Raw genomic sequence first — 19,287 nt, 5'->3', positions numbered from 1 at the left:
TAAAACCAACAAATTAGGAATAGGTTAGAGCAGTGTTTCTCAAAGTGAGTCCCACGCCCCACAGGAGTTAGGAGGAGAGGAGAAATTTGATTATTAAGGGTAACAATTCGAAAGTGGACTCGACACGAGTTTAACCCTTGCGCTCTAATATAAAAAATACATGTTACATAGGGGGCGTTGGAAAATCTAAGGTGGGTCATGGCACATAAAAGGTTGAAAAATACTGAGTATATTTATTCTTATCGTCATCAAAACTCTTTACCCGTGCGACGTTCTGTGCTGAACATTGCTGCCATTAAATTTCCAATAGGACCGGTTGGATGTGGTCTAAACCTTCCATCATTTCGTTCAATTATCCCCATATTAACAATATAATAATTAGCTTATCAAAGTATTCCCAAATAATGTAAAAATGATTAACTGTTCTCAGCTCTGTTCATTGTCAGGCATAGAAATAATGCGTGGGTTAACATGCGAGAAAAAATTGTCCATTGCCAAGCACAGAAATAATTTATGGGTTAATGAACAAGGAACAATTGTCCATCGCAAGGCGCAGAAATAATGCGTGTGTTTATGAACGAGAAATAAGTGTCCACTACCAAGAGCAGAAATAATGCGTGGGGAAACAGAGGAGAAACAATTGTCCATTGCCAGGCACAGAAACAATGCGTGGGTTAATATACGAGAAAAAAAATGTCCATTACCAAGCGCAGAAATAATGCGTGGGTTAACGAACGAGGAACAATTTTCCATTGCTAGGCGCAAAAATAATGCGTGGGTTAACAGAGGAGCTAAAATTGTTCACTGCCATGTGCATAAATTGTGCGCTACCGTTAATATTAGACAATGATTAACATTTGACATTTAAATATTATCAATCCTTTCACAAACTACTCTATGAAATATCCTGGTAGTCCTCTGGATTGCTGTAAATATAAGGGGTATTTTACGTGGGGTTGTTGATCTTAATGAATTTCTAAAAGATTTTGTCGTTAATTTTTGTTGAATGTGCCTTTATATTTTATTTTTTATGCTTTTTGCTTTATATACAAAATTTCTGATACAGTTTATTTGTTTCAGTTTCCATCGTCTGTGGAATGGCGTCGGAAAAAGTGATCGGTCATGACGACAAATCAAAACAACAAGGTAAATTTGTTGTTATAACTGATACATCGGTTATTAACGAAGCGATAAATTTAAATAATCAAACAATGGAATCTGTATGGACCAATATAAATAAACATAGAATAGATAATAGAAATAAAGTACACTACGACGAAACTGTTGAAGAACTGAGACCTAAATCAACTGATAGCGTTTATAGATATGATAATATATACACTGCCGATGATGATGTTTTAGAAAATAAACTAAATATAGATAAATCTTTAAGAAGTATATTAGCTGAAACTCAAAGTGTTTCGAGTGGTGGTGGGAGCATTTTAAGAGAGATTCTCAGGCCGAGAAGGAGATTCAAAAGAGAAGAAGATTCAGAAAGATGCGACACGTTTTATTATCAAAAGGGCAAGACAATAATAAGCCATCCTTACTCTAAAAATGATACAAACAAGTTTTACTACGGCGATATAGATTGCACTACGAAAATCGAAGGTATGTACACTTGATGTCACTAATATCTGTCTTGTTCACCTTAGGACAATTAAGAACTACTAACTAATTCAAAAATAGAATTTAGAATCTTACTGAAAAATGTTTGATAAGTTTTTTTTTAATTTTCAAAATGTTCGCGGGCTAATATTTAATGTATTAAATTCTTAAGTAGCTTATAAGTTTTCTGAAAACAAGCTTTCACTCATTCGTACCTAAATCGGTATTGGTTACATGCTATGAATGAAATAAATAACAAATAGATACTAAGAATTTTAATATAGATAGAAATAGATATAAATAACAGACAATAAATATCATCTCTTATTTAATTATTAATGACGATACTACTACACGTGTTTGATTTGGTTTGTTGGATGAATATATCTTTTATTACAACAAAACCCTTTTGGTATAAATAGACAATTACATACCTGTGGTACTTATAAGACATTTAAAGTCGACACAACCGAATCGTATTCTCCTGTGCCATAGCGCGAGGCAATCTCCTACCAGCGCCATCTATCGACGCCATCCGAAATAATAGCGTTCCAACGTGTAAAAAAAACAAATTACCTAATGCGTTTAAAACTGGAGAAACTTTTATACTTATATTATAAAAAATTTCGAAAAAAAAAGACAAATTCCGAGGAATTTGTAAGAAAGGAAACTTTACATAGTAAATTAAAACACATGCCCATAGATCTTAAAGCATTATAATGAAAAAAAAAAAAATATATAATAGAAATGAAAACATAAATAAATATTACGACTAAAGTAACATCAATAAAGTCGTGCAGTTCATAAAATATTATAAATAAATTTGGACTTTTTTATTAAACGGTTTTATTTAGTTCGATCCGTAGGGAATTTATTTATTTATTTGGGTAAAAATTAGAAATTAAATTTAAGCACCTTCCCGTTGTCAGATTGATCTGAAATTTGGTACACACATTTAATTTAGATGACAATACAATATAATAAAATCAATAACATTATAAATCTAAGATTGCCGCGGATACAAAATGGCGGATTACATATTTTTTCTTAACCCCCTCAATATGGGTATCAAATGAAAGGGCTACACTAGTAAAACACGATGATAATGTCAAAATATAAAATTCAAGATGGACGCCGTTCCAATATGGCGGACTAGGTACATATTTTTCCTCAACCAGCACGATATGGGTATCAAAAAACCGTTTAACTTAAAAGTTTTTTAAATGTATTTATTCTACATTAATTTAAACGCAACATAGAACGTCCACTTAAAAGGTGGACATTTTGAAGTCGTCAGAAAACGATGAATGCAGACAGCTTCGGTTGTGTTTGAAATCTACATTAGTGGCCTATGTCCAACAATGGACATCTTTAGTCTTAGACGATGTTGATATTCAACTTTGTACATAAACTTACATATGCAGATATATAATGATTTTATTCTCACAGGTCCTGAAGGGAGTGTTATAAAACTGACTTTTGTTGATATATTTCATATCGAAGATCACCCTGAATGTTCTTACGACTTTTTAGAAGTGAGTATATATTTGGTAACTAGCTTGTTATGTTTATGTAACAATATTATTCATGTTTCATATATTTCATGCTTCAAGACATTTTTTTTTGATATATAATTCCGATAAACATATATATACTCAGTGAGATAGTTATAAGGTAACAACTGTAACTAATTTTATATTTCTAAGCTTCTAAGTTTGTACTTTCTTACTGCCTTTTGTTACTGTCTATCTCTAATAAAGTAAATAAATAAATAAATATTTTTTTTGTATGTTTATCGAAAGGTCTTTTTTCATTATATCATTCGATTGACGGCTGACATATCATCACCATTATATCGGCTTTCGATGATGAATAAAAAAACGGAATCACATGTTCATCAATAAAGCATATAATTGTAAAACTGTTCTGTAAAACACAAACATGCCTGAAATAAGTATCATACCTACCTATTTCACTTAACTTATAATTTACAACAGCTTACCGTCGCTACTTAGCTGTACGGTGAGGAGCCGATCTCGCGCCGGCGCGGGTTGCCTACCCACCAACTTTCATGAGCCAATACGGCGCCGGCATCGCGCGAACATGCTTAAATGTCTACACTGCGCTTGAGTGTTTTAACTTCGTTTGCGAATTATTGGTTTTAAGTTATCTTTTATAATTTTTTCATTGCGTCTGCAATATGACTACGAGAAAGAGTCTGCAACGTGCCAAAAACGTGAGATCCGGTACTGATAGAGACAATTCCTTTCTCAGTGCCGGTCTCGCGCCGGTGCGTGGTAATTTTTGATTTCTTATTTTTTAATTTAATTACCTTATATATGCAAATGGTACTCAATTAATGACATTTTAATCCTTTTTTAATCAATGAACGATAAAAAGTTGGCATCTGATTGACTCCCATGTTCAAGACACTGACAGTAAAGCTATAAAAGCTATCTATATATATTTTTAGCGTGTACAATAAACAATATTAAATTAAAAATTAAATATATTTATAATATTTGGCTAAGACTGTAGATATTTATGACAACCAAAGAGAAGCTGACGATAAGTTAAATTTAAGAAATTAACCATTGATGTTACTGGTGGTATATGCTTCAACTGTTCGGACTCTCTCCTAACATATATATGTTTCTCTCGTGATGTTTAATTAGAACATATATTATTACTATACAGTGTTGACTTTTCAAAAATACGTAACAAAGTCTATTCGAAAGAATAAACATTTGTCTGTTTGCTACAATAGTTTAAACAGTTAACAATAAAGATTTATAATAATAAATTATATCTTTTAGATACGAGACGGTGAAAAAGGTTACGCTAACAGCTTAGGGAAGTTCTGTGGTGAGACTTTCCCACCGCAAATCACCACCACGGGACCATTCGCATGGTTGAAGTTTCATTCAGATGGGACAATAGAATACGAAGGATTTCACATCACTGTCGATATCATACAATCTCCAAGTAACAGTCGTGAGTATTAATAACTTTTGTAATTTAAAAAAAATAACTTCATGAAAAGTATTTAGTATGTTTAAGTATTAAAATCTTATCGTTTTAATAATTTATAATGATCATTTGTGTACATAAAACAGAGTTCAAATTTGATTGAAACCAAAATGTAGCTCCTTAATATTGTCTTCTATGAAGTTAAAGTTAAGGACCTTCAAACGCAACTTAATCCGAGAAGAATCTGCAAGAAAATTAAGGTTTTTTGTGATCACTTTTACAAATGTTCCCACACAGTAGCCATATATGCTAAAAGCACTTGAATCATTGTAAACAATTTACGATGATAATGATATTGATATAAAATTACAATCTAATCCCTTCTGTAGGATAAACTTATATCCCAACAGTGGGAAAATTATGACTTGTAAATAGAAATAGTAGGGGTAGGCTAATTACTAGATTGATAGCTGTGTAAATGTTTATAGGAAAAACACTGTATTAAACATTGTACACTAGTCCAAATCGAACCCGAAATGAGCAGTTCCTCAGAAGAATCAACAAGGTAGCTTGAAGAATTGCTCATCTAAAATGCTTGTGAACCCATTTATGGGCCCACCTATGGGCCCCCAAGTGGCGACCACGAGCCAGTAGATGCGTCGCTAGGTGGGGGCCTAAGTTGTCGGTTCACCAAGGTAGGCAGAAGTTGCTGGATGCGGGCAGCACAGGACTGGTCATCATGGTGATGTTAGAGACCCATGTCTTGCAGTGGGCGTCTTTCGGTTGAAAAGAAGAAGAAGGAACACTTTACTCGTTTGAACTTAATTATTTGTAATTGAATATGTAATGTCCTTTGGTACGTAACTCTAAGAGCTGTGGACACCTAATGATGATGAGTCACAGGAGTCAGAGCATCGATTTTATCGTACCAACGAAGGCTTGCTATCTATCCAAACTATTGTAGTTGACTGTCCTGTTACATCGGTTAATTATGTCAAAAGGTCTGATGAACTTATAGACAATAAACTGATTAAGAAAAAGACCAATATTTAGCCACTTCCGCACATGCAGTGGTAGTCATGCAACAAAGTGCACCGCCCGCCAGCCTGCTGATAAATGCGTATGCGGCAAACAATGCGAATTACACAACTGCCGCCGTCAAATCACTCAACACGTGTTTCACCCCTCCACTGGGCATCTTCAGGAGTTATGTTACATCGATTAGTGCCAAACATAGACTGCCAAAAACTTCGTGATATAACTCTAATTTAATTTTAGACAAAATTCCGGACAGTTGCTTCCAAAATCTATCAGGACCGCAGGGTATCATAGATTCGAAAGAAATAGACGACAGCTGCAAGAAAGGAAGTGAGGGGCATACTCTTGATGTGCTGTGGAGAATAGAAACGGATAAAAATACCAAGGTATATAATACCACTTAGATTATATCAACAGGTCTTAAAATTCTCGACACGCTACCGCTGGAAAGCCTAGCGTATGACATCCACCCTCAAGGTTCCGTTCGTTGTTATTGAAAATAAGATTTATATAACATAGGTCTGAATCTAGATATCCAGTTATATATATTGTAAACTACCTTCTCTTTCAAGATCTTCCTTCCATAAGTTGCTACATTAGTTTGCTTGTCTGTCTTGAAATATATTAACATTATATAAAATAACTTGATGGTCAAAATAAATAAATCAAAATGGCTATATATCTAACATAGCCTTATGGATTGGCACGTTTCCTTATGGTAGGTCAAGTTTCTGGAGCGTAGACCACAAATCGACAATCCAACATAGGATAGACCCACAAGGTAGACAGGCGACGTTAGTAGCTAAATATAGGCCACTCCGTACCAGGCTTATTGGATATCTATCAGAAAGGCAAAGGACGACCAACAGCTAAAATGATGAATACGATTAAAATTTTTGTTTCCTCTTACACTACATAAGCAAGACTGTGAAACTAGTAATTATGGAAAATAATAAACGACGTTTATATTTTAATTGTCCAGTTTTAAGTAAATAGTAAACTAGCCGAGTGGTGACCACGAACCAAACGTAGACGAAGGTAGGAAATCGCTGGATGCGGCAGCGCAAGAACGGTTACCATAGCAATTTTTGTGGGAGACCTAAACCTGGGCGTCCATCGGCTGAAAGTAAGAAGAAGTAAGCTAGCCTAGCTTACCTTCTTCAGAAGAAAAGTAATGTTGTGCTAATGACAGGGCAGAAAGTCAATTTACAAAATTTCGAATTAAAACTTAAAGAATTTTTTTAAAATAGAACGTCAACGCAAGACATTTGATGTTTCTTTATTTTAAACTAGATGTCGCTAGTTGCATTTTACATCGCGTCGCCTGTTATATAAGGAATTTAGACAAATATTGATTTTTATTCCGTATTCCACTCATAGGGACGCCTGAATTAGGGGTTAGTCTTCACTGTATATTCTGTCTTCGCTTTCGGAATCTGTCATAATCATCACACTCTTCGATATTGGTTTATTTCAAAAGGTCATGCGAATGCGAAATCTCTTAATTGTCTGTACATACCTTCAGTACCTATGTTCACTATCCTATTATCTTTTACCGGTAATTTCCTATCACCTCACACCGTATATCTTTACATAATTTAATGAATTCTTTCTTTTTTAGATATATCTCAACTTTACTTATTACAGTCTACAAAAACCAAATGAATGCGAAAATAATGCAGTACAAGTTTTTGGACATAAAACTGAAGAGAAATATAGGTAAGATATTTTTTTAAAAATTGTTTGAATTAATGAGCGAAAGTTTTAGTGCATTAATCATACTTACTTGGCAATTTAAATTTTATTTTCGAATAATGAAACTTTTGGCGAAGTTTCCGAAGAATAATTTGTGAAATCTTAAGAACTATTGAATTATTATATATTTAATGGAAGTCCATCCTAAGTAAGAAAAGGACCAATATTTAGCTACTTCAGCACATGCAGTGGTAGTCATGCAACAAAGTGCACCATCCGCCAGCCCGCTGATAAATGCGTTTGCGGCAAACAATGCATGTCACACAACTGCCACCGTTAAACCACTCGACACGTGTTTCACCCCTCCACGGGGCATCTTTAGGAGTTATGTTACACCGATTAATGCCATGTGCGGAAGTGGCTAAATATTGGTCCTTTTCTTATATTTTCTGAAATACCTCGTCAAAAATACCGCAATGTCTAAAGACGAAGGTCTTAGACTTGTTTTGCCGGTGTTGACCTACGAATCCAAGAAATGGTCACTTACAGTGTGCCATGTAAGAACGTTCGAGGTCACCCAAAGAGCAATGAAGTTAAAGATAGAAAGGCAGGGATATGTTCGTAGCTTCTCTGAAGAAATTAGGACTTCCGCAGAAGAGCTAAGGTCGCAGACGTATCTCGACGTTGAAGCCAAAAGGTTCTTGTAGCGACCACATGGGTAGAACCTTCCCTAGTACTGGATAGTGCAAGATCGGTCATTGAATCGACCTTTGGGGGAGAATTATGCCTTCCAGTGGGCACATATCAGAAGATATGATGATATTTTCAAAGTTTTCACTTTTTTCAACGAATAGTAATGAATTTCCCACTTATCTTAGCAGTAGTAAAACTATGCTTAAAATAGAGAAAAGGGTTGTTCCAAATTATTTCCAAAGTGCTATAAAATTTTCACATAAAACTCGATAGACCCAAAGGTCAATTTACATTTTGATCGGACCTCTACCTTGATATTGTATTATTTTGTGGCGGAAACCTTTGTGTAAATGTACCTGTTTATAGATTGGCATATTACTGCGGATCGATAGCTAATCCTGTAACGACGAAAGACTCAGATGGTAATGACCAGGGAAACATAATGCATGTGCGTCTATACGCGACAAGTTCGGGAAAGGAATCACAGTTCAGTGCTCGGTATACTGCATTCAGGAGTTTGGATCCTAATAGAGATGGTGAGTTTTTTTTTACTGTAGAATATACAATGTTTTGATAAGTCTATATAACGAGATCAGGTATTTAATTAAAAAGAGAAAAGGTAAAAGTAACACTTGATATGAATTGGCTTCCAAGACTTTTGTCAGCTGATGGCTGATGAGGATTTATGTCAAGGCAAGCACAGCGTGGAACTTCCACTAGGATGACCAGCGTCAAGTGTCTTCCAATGCAGGCCTTTAACTATTGCTTTTGGAAGTATTTGAAAACATATATCCAATGAATGTCTTAAAGCTGAAATGACAATAATGGAAATTTCTCTTTAACTGTACAAGCTAGGGCTTTAAATATGAAAATATATATCATAGCAATTTCTATTAGTAATAAAACGAATACTTTTTACCGTTTACCCTAGGTACAGGAACTTTATTTTTGAATATAAAATTTTTATCAATATTTTTTTTATTTAATTCTTCCTTAAATAATTATTTTTTGATTCTATTCAATTATTTGAACCAGATAAAAAGTTCAGTGTAGTCACACCACCAACTCAATATATATACTTTCGTATTTTTTTTAATTATATTTTCATTTTAAAACTTATGTCTTTGCTGTGTGATATTATATTATGGTATGTTTTTAATGACTCCTGTTTTTGGAGACATTACATTCACTCTCCATCTTGGGAGGGACAGAGGAGTGACTTTATTTTTCAATTTTATATTTTTTTAGTTACTTCTTCTGTTTAATTCTCCATTTCCACGAATCACATTATCTTTCGCACCTTTCGTCTGTCTTTCATCACAATTTCTTTCATAATTTTTTCATTATTTTCCTCCATCCATACTTCTCACTCTCGTTCATAATTTCCAAAGTATCACAGTTAAAATTATTCTATATTTAAATTTATTTGGTTAACTTTATATCTCACTTAATTTTTTTGTCTAATTTATTTTTAGTATACTCTGTTATGATATTATATTCATTAGACTTATATTATGAATAGATTTAGTTCTCATCCGAAATAATTAACGGGTTTCAATAATAATGCTCTCAATTTATGATCACTGCTCACCACGCTTCCCAAGACAAGAAACTTGCATCAATATGCTAAAAACCGTTGCATTTCTACTAGCAATTCAAATTTCAACTATTTAAATTAGTATTTAGAAACTTAAAGGTAAATAAGCCGTGAACAACATTTTATTACGTTTCTTTTAGTTAAAAGTCACCATAAAGAATTTTCTAGCTAGCACATTCAAAAATGACAAGACATGAGATAAAAGAAACTTATGAGTTTACTCTCCACGGGCACAATATTTTTGCGTGAAATCATTCATCTGCGTTCGGATGCCGATTTGAATTCGGACGCCATCGATATGTTAAGGTTGTGTAAATTGTAAATAGTCTTTGTAAATACATAAATATATACCTTCCTATATCGCTCTTGGATTTCACCTTCTTGACCATGAAGAAGGAACTGGTACGTGCTTGGATGGTAATTCACCGCTACACGTTATTACACTGGAATCACCAATATATGTTTACATGTTTACAATGACTATTTACAATTTAAAAACTACACGAATCTAACACAACGGCAGTTATCATATCACTGATTTAAATCGGCGTTCGAATGTGAATTAGAACACGCATGTTTGATTTAAAACAAAAAAATGGAGGTCATAGTGGCCTGTAATATGGAGCGTAAACGCAAGCGAGCCATAAAAGCTATAAAATTCGTAAAAGGCATAAAATATATAAAAGCTATAAAATTCTGTAAAGATAAAAATTTCATATGCAAATGCATTGAAAGTTGTAAATTTAAATTTATCGTTTGTCCTTTTCCCTCCTAGAGAAATGTAGCGCAACGGAATTCCATTGCGGCGACAACACATGTATAAACGCAAAGTTGGTTTGCGACGATTATGCGCATTGCCGATTAAAAGCGGACGAAGAAAATTGTAAGGTAAAATATCACAAATATTTAAAAAAATTTAATCATTTATTATTGCACACTAAAATGACATATACAGAGATTTTAAAAAGACAAAAACCTAAAATTAACCCTTCTTTGCATGATTTTTACTAATCTTTTAAAATAAATCAGGGTGATGTAATTAATGCTCTAGATTAAAGGAAAAATATTTAAAAAAACCCTAGTGTGAATAAAAATATGTATTATGTAAAAAACAATATGATGGAAATTTACATCATCATGCAGTTTCACATATTTAGCCCGGTACTAAATAAATAAAAAAAGTTGTTTACTTAGTCTTCTTTTTTTTAGTGATGATTCAAAAAACAATAATTATTTTATTTAAGCACCAATTGACGCCACATTTATTACACGAAATTGTAGAATAGCCTTTACATTTGGGAAATTTGCACCGGGGTGACCCACCTACTTTTGGTCAATGTTCAGCACCATCTTTTCTTATGTCTTTTGGAGGTGGTGGAGCTGGAGAACCTTTTATTTTTTGATTGTAATTCTTCTTCTAGTACACTGGTACCAGGACGCCCTCTTTTAGCTGCTTTGGTGGTTCTTTTGTTGCATAGCACAAAGGACAATTCATTTCTGAATTGGCCCATTGTAAGCAGACTCTTTTTAGGTTCATCACTTTCTTGAGCATTTTTTTTATAAACAATCCAAGAGTTTATAATAGCAAGATCAAATAGATGAAATAAATACGCAAATACCACTTTTTAGATCCCATTTTTATATGATTTCTGCCCAAAAAGCTATCCATGAGATCTACTCCTCCCATATGTTTATAGTATTCTTGGACAATAAACGGACAAGTAATATCAGTATGTATACCAGTATGATCTTGTGCTAGGAAATTTGATTACTGGCATGTATAATAATATACCAAAGAACTTATACAAATCATATTCTGTAAATGATATAGATGAACTGGGATTACTCTGTTTTTTATATAAATTTGTCTCCTTTAGTAATGTTTTGATAAAATCTTCAGTGATAAAATGGTTAAAACATAGATATGGAGTTTCTAGGTGTGATAGACCACCTGAAGCAGCAGAACTCCCCAAGAAAGTAATTTTATCTGTGTCACACACCAGATTCCTTTTTTTCCAAATCAAGTTTCTTTTGTCAAATGGAAAACTGGATGAAGACTGCAAATTAGAAGAATTTGACGTGTGAGAGGGTTCTTGATCGTCTGGTTTTACAAGAGGAGGTTCAACGTCAGCAGTTTCATCCACGTCGTCATCATCATTCTCCTCCTGCAACACTTATAATTTCATCAGCATCGTGGTTTTCATCATCGGAATCTTGGTCATTAAGGCCATCTTCTGAGAGCCAACCGCCTTATAACTTACAAAGATAATCTGCAATATCTCTTTCATTCAAGTTTCCCCAAAAACAACATAAAATAAACATTTACAAAAAAAATTTCCCATACATTACAAGTGAAGTTACTGCATAGTGATGTAAATTTCTATCACAACGTTTTGAGAAATTCATTTATAGTGTTTTGATATAAATTGTACATAAAATAACAAAAACATGAAAACAAACCTTTTTTCCACTCATTTTCATTTTTTATTATATTTTATATCTCCGTTTATTTCCATAAAACAATTTAAAATCTCGCTCCTTTTTTCCAGTCTCAACAAACAGCAGCATAACAAGTTCTAGGTCTGGTAATTCACAGTGACCTTTGCTATTTTTCGACAACCGCGTTTTGTTGTACGCAATAGTCGCTTAAAAAGTTGCGAGCAACAACAAATTTACGTTACAAGGGTTTTGAGTATCTTTTTTTGTTGACTAAATGTTATGATGGAAATTTCCATCACCATGCAAAGAAGGGTTAAAACACAATATTATAAACATTTATTCTTCTATGGCAATGAAAATCAAATCCACTTATGATCTATATTATTTATTTTATATACTACTCAAAACAAAATAGGGCCCACCATCATTTTGCCCCTTAATTTATGTGCATACATGATTATTAAATTTTTACAATTAGTCGATGTTGAATTAGGGTTTTACACATTAAGTAAACACAAAATAACGTTTGAATTGTTTAATTTTATCGCAATACACTCAAATACACATTTTTAGAGAAAATGAGCACTAAGTAGACTGTCTTTTCATTCACAGACTTCATTTTGTCAATAATTAGTATATGAGTTATTTATAAACACGATTAGAGACAAAGTTGCGGTGGGCCCTATTTTGTTTTGAGTAGTTTATATACACTGCGTCATCGATAATGCTTATTGACGAACCATAGCGCAAGGCAATCGACAACTAACGCCATCTGTCGGCGCGCACAGAAGTAACCAAATTCAGACAAAGATGCAACTATAACCCAAACACAATGGTACCAATTATTTAACCACTAGAGTCATAATTTAAATCGATGTTACCGACATACCGAAATACCGTTTTAAATGTAAAAACTATTAATGGCTTTATTAACCAGTAATACGGAATGTTCTGATATGAATAACACAACTATGTGTACAATTCATACTGCCAAAAAAGTCTCGAACCTTCTTTTTTTAAATATAACGGTTTAGTGATTCTGAAATGCCTAGGATTAGTTCTAAAGCAATATAAATTTAAAAATCACACATTATGTTAGAGATGATGAAACCTATGTTACATAATATGTTTATTTCTTCATCCAGGACACGACCGAGTCGATGATCAGCAAACTTCACATAATTGTAATCCTCGTCATATTTTCACTGATACTCTCCGGAATGAGTTTCGTATTTATTTTCAAATGCATCAGAAAGTTATATCAGGATCACAAGATAATAAAGGTAATTATTTTTTTAATGCGATAACTAGGCAATTGACTATTTGATTAATACTCCGATGTATCTCGAAGAATTGCTCATCTGAAGTGGTAGATTGGGGCTATGACTAAGAAAGGATATGGGGACGATCAGGAACTGGCAGACGCGGCGTAGGTATATCTTCCTCTAGAAGGACTCTCCCTCCACACAAGTCGCTGAACACGGGCAGCGCAACTCCGGATATTGTTGTCAAGTTTGTTGGAAGCTTTAGAGTTGCAATGAGCATCTATCGGCTGATATGCTCATGATAAACTAAATGATGAACATAAGTAGAAGAAAATTTAAGAAAGAATTCAAGAAAAAGACAGCATAAATGTGAAAAATGATCATTAAAAACTAGTAGGTTAGAGTTGAAATTACTGGTTGATCGATTATTTGCAATACAATATTGTAACTTTAAGAGACTGATTTTTTGGGGTGACATGCCTTGCAGTGGGTTGCTATTAGCTGATATGATGATTGCGATTATTTCTCAAGGAAAAGCCACCAATCTCCAAAACACTTTAAGAGTTCATACCATGAAGTAGACTGGGCAAGTGAGTCCAGAAATTTCGATGTAACTGATAGAACTCAGTTGCGATGGGTTAATATAAACGTCGTTTCTTTTAGGAACATATCAGACAGTCATGTGAGGATCGCCTCGATAGCTTGGTCAGCAGTCGTCTGACACTGGACGCCAAACGCTTGCAGAGAGATAGCGAACCTCGTGCCAGCCTCGAGAGGGAGAACCACACAAATGAAATGTACAAAAAACAACGCAAGTACTCTCAACGCAAGGTAAGGATGTGTGTTTTATTTTTTACTAATTCTGGTGATCTAAACCGAAGATCATATTCTTTTTCAAGATCTTCCATCAGTTGCTGCATTTTTGATTGTTTGATTTTAAGTGGAATATTTTAGAAATATTTCTCTTATGCAAAATAAATAGTCCAAAAATTTCTCGAGTGTTGACCCCTTGGTGAACCGATGTGGGCAGCACAAGACTAGACATCTTGTCGATCTTTGGGGAGACTTTGCAGTGAACGCCCATCAGCTGAAATGAAGAAGTAATAAATGGTCAGACGTCAATAACAGTGGATAGACGCATTTTTTTCCCATAATCGTATCAAATAAAACAGTCTCAGGAACATTAGGATACTAACCTGTAGTAATCGTTATTTCTCTAGCAAAGCAGCATTGATTCTGACTTCTTGCAAGAAACACATTTAGACTTAGATGAGGAACCTTGGAGGAAAGATGTGGACAGCGTACCAGTTCAAACCGAAGACATACATATAGAACGGAACGGAAGAACAAGAAGAAGTGATTTGAGTAGAAAGGAAGAGTCAATAAGAAGCAAGACAAAAGAGAGCGAGGAGCGAAAGGAGATCAGAGATGTTTCGGTTGGGGCGCCTGACACGAAAGAGTCTGGTTGTCAGACAAGAGAGAGTTTGTTTCAAGAGCCCCCACCAAGTTCAGATGGTTAGTATAAAGTCAAAAATAGTAAAATTAATACCTTCTATATCTATAATACTTAAAAAAGAAACAGGATAAGTTATATTTCTATTTTCCGATGATGCTACATACTTTGTCCTCACAGAAAGTATTTTAAGAGATTTTACAAATATCTACGGCAAAGATTTAGAACAATTATTTTCTCTTATATCTCTAGCTTCTAAAACTAATACAACAGAAGCTATTTTAGTCCTGATTTTATTTATCAAGGTTGCTATATACTTTTAGCTTAAAGAAAGCATTCTAAAGATTGTGCGAATATCTACGGCAAAGATTTAAATTTAGAACAATTATTTTATCTAATATCTCTAGCGTCTAAAACTAATACAACAGAAGCTATTTTAGTTCTGATTTTATCTATCAAGGTTGCTATATAGTTTTAGCTTAAAGAAAGTACTCTAGAAGATTGTACGAATATAGGTAAAGATTTAAATTTAGAAAAAACATTTTCTCTTATATCCGTAGCGTCTAAAACTAAAATAACTGTAGAAATTTTAGTTTTGATTCTTTCTATCAATGTTGCTATATACTTTGACCTTAAAGAAAGTATTTTTAGAGTTTTTGCGAATATTTATGAAAATAGTCTAAATTTAGAAGGAATATTAACTCTTATATTTCTTGCGTCATAAACAAACAACAGAAGTTATTTTAGTCCCAATTCTATATTGTCTGACCTTAAAGAAATTAATCTGTACATACTGGGAATTCACGTGATAATGGCTAAATTTTAAGACATTTAAAATTTAATAAGTAAAAGTTATTTCTTAGGTAATCCAGTCACAATTCTGTCTATCAATGAAGATGTACAGGATGATTAATTAGAAAAGTAAAATCTTTAATCCTTCGAATGTATAACACATTTCAATTATTTTATTTAATTTTCTATTAACTTATATAGTGATTTATTTTTTTCTTTTGCAATAAGACATTTCAAAAACTTCTAGCATTAAAAAGTCTACAAGGACAGATAATAATAATAAATTATTTTAATATGTATCGATTTACTGATTTTTAAAACGCTATTACTTGGTATATTATCATAAATTTATTTATTATCTTTAAAACGTAAATTTTTGGATATATATATACCATACGTTAAACCTTTTAAACCTTTTATATCTATAACCAAACACCCTGTATAATTTATTAAGGGTAATTTGGTTAACTTTAAATTACATACCTTTTCTCTTAACATCTTTAATTGTCTATTCTCTTTTCAAAATTTGACTAAATCCTCTTTGAAGAAATAAATTTTTTTCCTAAAGTACAAATGTCATTATTCAGTGTTTGTGATTTATAGGTTCGGGTACAACTAACAGCAGAGGGTTCTCCACTTTTGGATACTCTGGAGCGACAATCATCAGACCGTCTTCACCTCCCACACAGACGAACACTTCTCAAATAACTATAGAGCTTTTGAGACAGATGCCGCCGAAACAGGACTCTAAGACATGTGAGTTGCTTACTAAACAAATTCTTCTATTCGTAATTAGGTACATAAGATGGTATCATGTGAGTCAATAGACTTCCACAGCTCAGCATCGACCTCATTTAAAGATATACCTACCACATAATTAATGGAATCAGGCGTTACCTTGCGGAAGTCCATCCTAAGTAAGAAAAGGACTAATATTTAGCCACTTCCGCACATGCAGTGGTAGTCGTGCAACAAAGTGCACCGCTCGCTAATAAATGCGTATGCGGCAAATAATGCGAATTACACAACTGCCACCGTCAAATCACTCAACACGTCTTTCACCCCTTTATGGGGTATCTTCATGAGTCATGTTACACCGATTAGTGCCAAACACAGAGCGCACGTTGCACGACTACCACTGCATGTGCGGAAGTGGCTAAATATTGTTCTTTTCTTACATACCTACCACAGATAATATAAAGTTCAAAATAGTAAGTTACAGATTAGATCGCTGATGCAAGCACACTCTTTTAATTATAATAACATATTCGCGTATAAACAAGAAAATTAATCATATAAATATTGTAGTGTGGCAAATTTACTACACACATAATAAAATAGCAACTTAAATCGCTGTTAAAATATCTTGTACCGACACTTTTGATATTTAATTGAAATCGCTGTCGCTTAACAAGTTGGACCAGATCCTAAAAATCGATTTTACAGCGACATTCGCTTTTGGACCGACGTACTTATGAAGAAGATTTGTATTTAATTTATTCGCTACCGTTATAAATCTTCTTTGTTCTTAACTTTAAATAATACTCGTCATTGTTACGTTTAATTACCTTTCTTTACTATTAATTACATTTCGCTATTTTCTAAATAAATGGTAATTAACTTTGCAAGATAATAAATGATAGCGGGAAAGATAAATATTTCATCAGAACGAGCAATATAGATAACTTCTGCTATAACAACATCTACATACCCTTAATAAGTCTTGGATAAAGCTAGTAATCCACCAATGGGAAAATTAAATGTTAGTACTTTTACCTTTTCCATACTATGGTTGTCTTTAAGAGATTGCCTTGTGTGATAAGACCGCCCATTGTACTTTTTTGTTTGTTATTGTAAAACTTATTAAACGTATCTTAACGTGTACAATAAAGAATATTAAGTTAAGTAAGTAAACGGTAAGCGTACCATAGAGTGTCCTCTGCAAGTTGAAGGGACATCTTCGTCAAGTTTATCGACGCTAGACGAAGGCTGCTTTCAACCAGTCATATCTAAAAGGACGGTCTATGTCTATTATTGGACCTTATACGACGTTGAAATGATGATGACAACATGACGAGATATGATGACAGTATAATAAGTAAGAAAAGGACCAATATATAGCCACTTCCGCACATGCAGTGGTAGTCGTGCAACTTATTAGTATTGGTTCCTTTTCTTACTTAGGATGGATTTTCGCAAGGTAACGCCTGATTCCATTAAATAAAATAGACAGTATTATAATCGTATAGATTAAATCATCACCTAAGGATCACTACGATCATCGGTCTACCTAGTGGGGGCTACCAGAGCATCTACCAACGATGAAAGCGGTCAGTACAAGACGGTTACCTTTGGGAGGTCAATACTTTGCAATGGACCTTTATGGGCTGATATGATAATGATGATAAGAATTAAACTATACTCCCCTACGATAGCTTCCTTAAACTTTAAAGTTAAATAGATCCAAGCTCTTGGTTAAAAAGACCTCACTACAAACTGAGATTAGTTTTCCTTTCTTGCTTTCTCTCTGAATTTGGAAATTATAACTTCATTTTCTCTTACAGTAAAGAAAATATCGGATCGAAGACCTATTAGTGCCGAGACTACACGATCAGCTCCGGATGTAATAATAGTATCGAAGCCGATTCGCTGAGGATGACATTTGGGGCCCGCTCCGTGGGCCCCAACTCCCCCCGACTCCTGGACCTATGACGTCCCTAAGGAGCCGAGGATCTGCCCCGAAGGCACTCACCATCCTCATAGGTGCGAGTGGGATTTTTCTAAAAGCGTGTCTTTTGAAGATTACGACGGCTATTATAGTAAACATTTCGACGAAGGACCAAAACTAATATATGATTATTATCTTAAAAGTGAATTTAAAAGTAGTAAATCTAAAACGTTGCCTAGAAATCTGGGTTCGTCTGTTGAGTGCAAGACTAAAGTGTATCCTCATAGAAGTGTTTATTTCTATGGAATCCAGGAGGAAACCTATTCGAAACCGGCGAAGACGTTTTTGGTGAAGGCAGACGTCGAAACACCAAGATAACGAATAAAACTAACCAAATATTAACTAGACATGTGATAAGGTAGATAATAAAACTGTTTTTCAATACTGAAAGTAGAAAGGTTTTCACCATTATATTTTATCAGTCGTGTAATGCGTTTTATTTCATTTTTTACGATTGTAAAAATGAAATTTATACTACATAGTTGATTTATATAAAATAAATACTGAGATTTTTTCACTAAATATAAGAGAATTTTGATAACATTTTAGAATACATTTTTTACTATAACTGCGTATATTCAAGCTTTTCTTTTAAATACCAAAACATATATATGAATAAGATGTAATAATTTATATTTGTTATTTGTATGTTTTATTTCTAAGTAACTATATCTTTTAATGTTTTTCTTGTTAACGCGTCTTAGTTTTATTCAAAAAACGTTTCTTTAAATAAGACATAGTAAGGTATCTATACGATTACCACTAAAGAAGTCATTAAGTTAAAAGTAATTTAATTATGTATTCAACGTTTAATTTATCTGTACGTGTAATTTGACTCACTTCTCTTCCTTACTCTACCTTGTAAAAGGTTTTTACGTCTGTGAACTTGATTTTTATGCGGATCTCTTCACAAGAAAGCTCCGAATACAGCTTCTTCCATTGCTCTCTGGGTAACCTCTCTCTGAATACACACACACATATATACACACAAACACATACACACACACAT

The 19,287-nt window shown here is 33.7% G+C and overlaps 1 protein-coding gene across 1 annotated transcript in view; it reads left to right on the top strand.

Moving 5' to 3' along the window:
• The window catches only part of Neto (Neuropilin and tolloid-like), a 99,249-nt gene extending 80,476 nt beyond the window's left edge, over nt 1-18,773 (top strand). The window contains exons 3-14 of the mRNA XM_068769072.1: nt 1,081-1,611; nt 3,058-3,143; nt 4,425-4,602; nt 5,857-6,002; nt 7,238-7,335; nt 8,371-8,540; nt 10,377-10,489; nt 13,186-13,323; nt 13,969-14,136; nt 14,526-14,820; nt 16,154-16,306; nt 18,115-18,773. Coding sequence (XP_068625173.1) covers nt 1,081-1,611; nt 3,058-3,143; nt 4,425-4,602; nt 5,857-6,002; nt 7,238-7,335; nt 8,371-8,540; nt 10,377-10,489; nt 13,186-13,323; nt 13,969-14,136; nt 14,526-14,820; nt 16,154-16,306; nt 18,115-18,203 — 2,165 coding nt within the window. The 3' untranslated portion in view covers nt 18,204-18,773. The remainder of the gene's footprint in view (nt 1-1,080; nt 1,612-3,057; nt 3,144-4,424; nt 4,603-5,856; nt 6,003-7,237; nt 7,336-8,370; nt 8,541-10,376; nt 10,490-13,185; nt 13,324-13,968; nt 14,137-14,525; nt 14,821-16,153; nt 16,307-18,114) is intronic.
• Nucleotides 18,774-19,287: the final 514 nt, after the last annotated feature.

Source organism: Battus philenor, unplaced genomic scaffold, assembly GCF_028537555.1.
Source record: "Battus philenor isolate CCGP_79_NKW_IND1 unplaced genomic scaffold, ilBatPhil1.0.hap1 SCAF_27, whole genome shotgun sequence".
Lineage (NCBI taxonomy): Eukaryota > Metazoa > Arthropoda > Insecta > Lepidoptera > Papilionidae > Battus > Battus philenor.
Note: the sequence above shows the minus strand (reverse complement) of the source record. Positions and strands in the feature narration are given on the sequence as shown.